General features: G+C 39.9%; 1 protein-coding gene across 1 annotated transcript; it reads left to right on the top strand.

Moving 5' to 3' along the window:
* The first annotated feature begins 1,235 nt into the window (after nucleotides 1-1,235).
* LOC149258551 (12-oxophytodienoate reductase 7-like) lies at nucleotides 1,236-5,467 on the top strand. Its single transcript, XM_089415506.1, has 5 exons — nucleotides 1,236-1,537; nucleotides 1,636-1,776; nucleotides 1,872-2,002; nucleotides 2,111-2,293; nucleotides 4,359-5,467. The coding sequence occupies exons 1-5, from the start codon at nucleotides 1,359-1,361 to the stop codon at nucleotides 5,198-5,200; spliced, it is 1,476 nt and encodes a 491-aa protein (XP_089271632.1). The 5' UTR covers nucleotides 1,236-1,358; the 3' UTR covers nucleotides 5,201-5,467.
* The last annotated feature ends 599 nt before the right edge of the window (nucleotides 5,468-6,066 follow it).

Raw genomic sequence — 6,066 nt, 5'->3', positions numbered from 1 at the left:
CCAACACCCAAGTCCTTTGTGCGAGCTATCATGTAGTCCTGCCCGTGAGCGGGCGCATAGACCTGTGCCTCCGCTCGACTTCCTAACACCTTTGCGCACTTCTACTTGCGATGTAGAGCGAATGATTCATGTTCGAATGATCCTCCAAAGCTCCAACAACGTGCCAATATATACGCATTGTTATGTGGTCGTGCCTCCTCTTGGCCGACCCTTGTTTAACATCAACCGACGCCCTCTCTTTCGCCTTTCCATGCAGTCGGCCTATCGGCCAACACTCCAAACGCGATTCTCCACCGTCGGCTTATTTCGATGAACGCCCTGCTGTCCACCATATAAACATGCTCACTCAACACTTGTCCATAATATTTTCAAGTGTCGCTCTACTGTTATGTTTCGTTCGTGCGCACTTTGCCAACCAACCTTCGCGCTTTGCCTTTCATTCGTTCACTTGCTCGTTTCGATTATGCCAAGGACCGCAGGTCCTTACATCTAGGCTCGGGGTCCAGATCAATAGAATATCGATGGTTGACCATGTTCCCTTCTGATGTTCACAGTTTCTAACAACCCCTGTATCCCGGAATGCAGTTTCACTTTAACGAGCGCGTGCTGGCTTTTACTGTCGGCAGCGCAACGGTAAGCCAAAACCAAAAAACTAAACCTTGCCTCCATCCTCCCAAGTCCCTAAACCCTCGTTTTGCCTTCGCACCATTCCCAACATTCTGTCCTCATGACAACTCCCCTCCAAGTGTCCTCTCTACCCTGACACCCCACTCCATGCCTCGCCAGCTCTAGAGTGTACAACCTCCCTGCTATAACTGTCACCTTCCCAAACCCTGTTGCGCCTATCCTCCATTGTTAGGGTTTTAAGCTCTCTTCTTAGACCACGACCTCTGAAATATTTTTCCAAACTATTTTTACTATTACTTAACAATTAAATTATAATAAATTTTACTATTATAAAATAATAATAAAATTAAAAATAAATTCACATTTAACTATTCTTACTTATAATAAGTTTTCCCATGATAAAAAAATAATAACCCAAACCCACTGTGTGAAATCGAATATGACATGACATTTGTCAAGAGCTCGTGGACTGTGCAAAAGCAAAATTAGGTTACCTAGGGAAGGATCGAGTGATGGCTAAGTCCTTTTAATATTCCTCAAGTAGGCGACAACGTGCATTATACTCTATATTGTTCCTGCTTAATATAATTGCATTCATTAAACGATAAAAGCATGGCCCATCTGCACTTCAACAGAAGGAATGCCCTCACTGCTTCTCATAACGCATATTGGCTCATTTATTCAACTCTATCTCTCTATCTACTGACGCTGCCACAAAATTTCTGTCAACAATGGCAACGAGTAATGTAGATTTGGGCGAAGAGTTGCAGAAAACACAAGGATCCGCTGACCCTCTTCCAAATACAGAGAAAACAGCAGAGGAATCAACTGATACGACCTCCTCGGCGGAGTTTACAGTGCCTGATATTTTGTCGCCCTTTAAGTTTTCCATTTTCGAGCTTGCTCACAGGTACCCACTTTCTCCCCATACCCATCTCGCCAATTTTTTTGTCTTCGGTTTTGTCTGCCATGGATGTGACTGGTAGACTAATCAGTGGACAAATACAGGGTCGTTTTGGCGCCTGTGACTCGATGCAGAGCGCTCAACAACGTTCCCCAGCCAGCCCATGTCACGTTTTATTCTCAGAGAACAACCAAGGGCGGATTCTTGATTTCTGAAGCCGCGGCAGTGTGCAGAGAAGGCATCGGGTAATTGTATTTTAGTTATTTACTCTTCACTGCAGACTTTTCAAGATCAAGAAGAATGAATATGGTGATTTATGAGAGATCCTGTGCATGACTAGATTTCCGAACTCGCCCGGGATATTCTTAGAGGAGCAGGTGGAAGGCTGGAGAAAAGTGGTGGACGCCGTGCACGAGAAGGGCGGGATCATTTTCTGTCAGCTCTGGCACGTTGGCCGAGCGTCCCATTCTGGTAAAATCTCCTCTCTGTTTTCTGTTTTTCTCATTGTCAGTTGCTGTTGGAGATTTTCCGAACAATTCGCAGTGTTAATGGCACATGGTCATGTGATTTTTTTTGCAGTTTATCAGCCCGATGGAGGAGCCCCTGTATCTTCTACAGACAAACCCATCGTAGATGGCTGGACCATCCTGATGCCGGACGGTAACCGGGGAGACTATTCCAAACCTCGAGCCCTTGAGACCTCAGAAATCCCTGGGATCGTCAATCAGTTTCGCCTGGCAGCCAGAAATGCCATGGCAGCAGGTATACATCTTTGAATTTCTCCTGTTAGGCTTCAGGCCCTAATTAACTTTTGATGTTCGGCAGTGTGCTTTTGTCCTCCGTTGTGCCCAGAGAAGCGAACTCTTTTAGTGGGAAAAATTCTGGTTATTGGGACATTTTTACATTGCTCTGATCCCATTTCAATGTTCTTAATGATGGTAATTTCTCTAGCAAAATTACTTAGAATTTGCTTTAAGCTCATCTTCTTCCTTTGAATGCAGATTTTAAAGGCCAATACAAATTCTATCTCTCCACAACTTGCAAGCAAACTTGAATTGTTCAATACAACCCTTACTCTAACATGGTTTTGCTCCAACTAGATCAGAACTTAGCAATGGTCTCAGCTTTGATTTTGTATGCTGTTTAACATGGTTTTGCACCACCTAGATCAAAACTTAGCAATGTTCTCAGCTTTGATTTTGTATACTGTTTTGCACAAAGAAATGGACCAGAACTAAAGTCAGTTGTCTCTTCATTTTGTTAGAAATTAGAGTTTATGGCTTTAAGGATTCTTGTTAGATTTCCCTGTTTCTGGCATGTCTGATTTCATAATATTCAATCTTTCAAAAGAAGTTGACCAGAAAGGCATCTGGGTTTGGATTCGGATTCGTATTCCTTGTGCAAACAATTTTCTTGTATGAACAAGTTTTCTAAAAAATTCACTATTCTCTTTTTTGACCACTGAATACTGCCCCCTAATTTCTTCTTGTTCGAGGAATAATCTATCGGTCTAGATTTTTTTCGTTCATTTCACCTGAAAATTAGATTCTGTTGAAAGATATCAACTTGAGAGTTACCTAACTTTGAAAGCGTTACTGTGATTTGGTTCACAGAATACTGCCTGTGTTTCATTCTTCTTCCAACATTAAGCCTAGTATTTTCATTCAATTCATCTATTTTGCTATCAGATTCTCTTGAAAAGAAAGCAACTGCAAAGCCTTCGAATACTACTTTTTTAACATAGAATGCTACCTTTAATTCTTCTTACCATCTTTTGCCTTGATTTTATTTGATCTAAAAGCAGATTCATGGTATAGTTTAATTTTACAGCTCAGATAAAGAGAATTCGTCCCCTTTTCCTTTGTACCTGTAAATTAACTTCTGAGATTAGAGGTATTTAGTTTTGTTGATTTCTAATGCGCTGAGTGTGACAATTACTTCAACCCCAAACAACCCCAAACAGTAATTTGGTGAATCAAACTTGGAGCCAGGCTCCGATGGCCTGTTGAGATTTTCCATTAAACTAAAAACTGCAGGCATTACTTCAATACCCCTCAAACAGTAATTTGGGGAATCAAACTTGGGCCAAGCTTGGATGGCATGTTGAGATTTTCCATTACACTAAAAACGGCGGACATTAGTAAACTTCCAACCCTTACCATTATCTTGAATGAGTGGTTAGTACCATGTTCCTGGGCTGACATTTAGTGCACGTAATTGATTACTAACTACTAAGAAGGTGCGTGTGACACTCCAACAACAAGTTCTCCAAAAATGCCAGTCTCCGTATCAATGCAAAACCCTGGATACAGATTCTTAACCAAAATATCAAAATGGGCTTTTGCATACAACCAAAGTTTTCTATACTGTCATTAGTGGCTTAAAGTTTCAAGGCATGGAAGCAAAACCTCTGCATTAAAAAAAACACCTTAGGTTCTTAATCAAATGGCTAAACTGAAATCTTCTATATGGTGAAATGCTATGCTTTTATTGAATTGAGAAAAGTGAATTCTTCTTACTACGAGAAGCATAATATTCTTTCAATTCTAAGTAGTAAGATCCCCTGCAGAACTAACCTGGATCCATAATTTAGCTTCAAAGCTTTTAACCAGTAAAAGGTTCACAACCAGTATATCTTTCACATCCAAATGAAGTAGAGCCTGTGCTAATTAGTTGAACATTTATCGTCAATCCCATAGCCATCTTGGAATAATTGAAGTGGAAACCTCTGCAAAAGATTGCAGGAAATTTTCAATGGACCTCAAATCTGAGTTCAAGATTTATGCTACGGCCATTTTACAGTAGTGTTTGATTATTTGCTGTGCAGGGTTCGACGGAGTAGAAATCCACTCGGCTCATGGATACCTAATAGACCAGTTTCTGAAAGACGGAATCAATGACCGCACAGACGAATATGGAGGCTCCATCGAAAATAGATGCCGATTCGCCATCGAAATCCTGGAAGCCGTGAGTGCAGAAATAGGTGGAGGCAGGACAGCAATAAGGCTCTCCCCCATCATAGACCACATGGGCGCCACAGATTCAAATCCTGTGGCCCTCGGGCTCTACATGGTGGAACAGCTCAACAAACTGAAGGAGCCCCTCGCCTACCTGCACATAACCGAGCCTCGCTTCACCCGCGAAGGCCTGAAAGGGGAGGACGAAGCCGAAGACGAGGACGAGAAAACGAAGAAGAGAAAACTGTGCAGCATGCTGAGGCAAAATTTCCAGGGCGCCTTCATGAGTAGCGGGGGATTTAACAAGGACACCGCCATTGCTGCAATTCGAAGTGGCAAAGCAGACATGATATCCTTCGGCCGTCTGTTTATATCAAATCCCGATCTGCCTAGACGCTTTGCCATGCAACTTAAGCTCAGCAAATACGACCGCTCAACATTTTACAGTTCCGAACAGGTGAAAGGATATACTGATTATCCATCATTTACAAGCCCCAGGCAGGCCCAATTCCCAGTCTTCTCTCCTTCAAACTCCTTCAATTCTTCTTCCCCCACTACTTCCTCGTTCTCTCCTTCCAGTTCCTTCAAGGTTTCCTCGTTCTCGCCCTCTAATTCCTTCAAGTCTTCTTCCCCTGGCCCATCCCCATTCTCTCCTGCCAATTCCTTCAAGTCTTCTTCCTCCACCACTTCTTCATCCCTTCCCCCCAAGTGAGGGATTGCTTACGTTTCCTCTGTAATTCCAGCTAATACTTTGTCTAGGCTTGACTCTGATAGTTATTGTGTTTGTATTCCAATAATGGTTTTTATCCAATATCTTGGATTGACACGTTGTGATAATCTATTCAGTGAGGGAGTAAGCTAATCAAACTCTGGTAACTGTAACTAGTTTGTAGGGAGTAAGCTAATCAACTCTCGTAACTGTAACTTGTTTGTATTCATTATATATATGTTGGTAGCTGGTAGCTACTAGTTTCAGATATCTTCTAATTTCTTCCCATTTCGCTGATTGGAATTTCGTAATCATTTGGAGAGAGAAAGGAAGCAGAAATTTTAATAAAGTGATATAATTTAATATATATATATATATATATATGAGTTTTATTATAAAACTAATTTTATGCAGGAATGAAGGATGTTTCAGAAGGGTTTTCTTATTTTTATAGATTTTTAAGTTCATTAAAAAATTGAAATTATTAGGCATTATTTATTTTATACGGCTGTATCATTTTGTTTAAGTTTATTAAATATATACGGCTGTATCATTTTGTTTAAGTTTATTAAAAAAATTGAAATTATTAGGCATTATTTATTTTATACGGCTGTATCATTTTGTTTAAGTTTATTAAAAAAATTGAAATTATTAGGGATTATTTAATTTATATGGCTGTGTTAGTGATTATAAAGGAGTTAGTTTAATTGTAGCATATTAATCATATAATTTTTTCTAAAAAATTATAATTTTTTATTATTTAAATTGTACTATATAAATAAATTTGTCATTTTATATGGTTGAAATTATAATTTTTCATTATTTAAATTGTATTATGTAAATAAATTTGTCATCTTATATGGTTGTGT

This window comes from Pinus tabuliformis, chromosome 6 (genome assembly GCF_031772625.1).
Source record: "Pinus tabuliformis cultivar Carrire ecotype Pingquan chromosome 6, CPIR1, whole genome shotgun sequence".
NCBI lineage: Eukaryota > Viridiplantae > Streptophyta > Pinopsida > Pinales > Pinaceae > Pinus > Pinus tabuliformis.
This window is presented reverse-complemented; position numbering and strand designations above follow the sequence as displayed.

Excerpts from the sequence above, each read along its gene's own strand:
- LOC149258551 (XM_089415506.1), top strand. The coding sequence starts at position 1,359 with ATGGCAACGAGTAATGTAGATTTGGGCGAAGAGTTGCAGAAAACACAA. Across the intron at positions 2,003-2,110 it reads TGGCCGAGCGTCCCATTCTG|TTTATCAGCCCGATGGAGGA; the intron begins GTAAAATCTCCT and ends TTTTTTTTGCAG. Across the intron at positions 2,294-4,358 it reads CAGAAATGCCATGGCAGCAG|GGTTCGACGGAGTAGAAATC; the intron begins GTATACATCTTT and ends TTTGCTGTGCAG.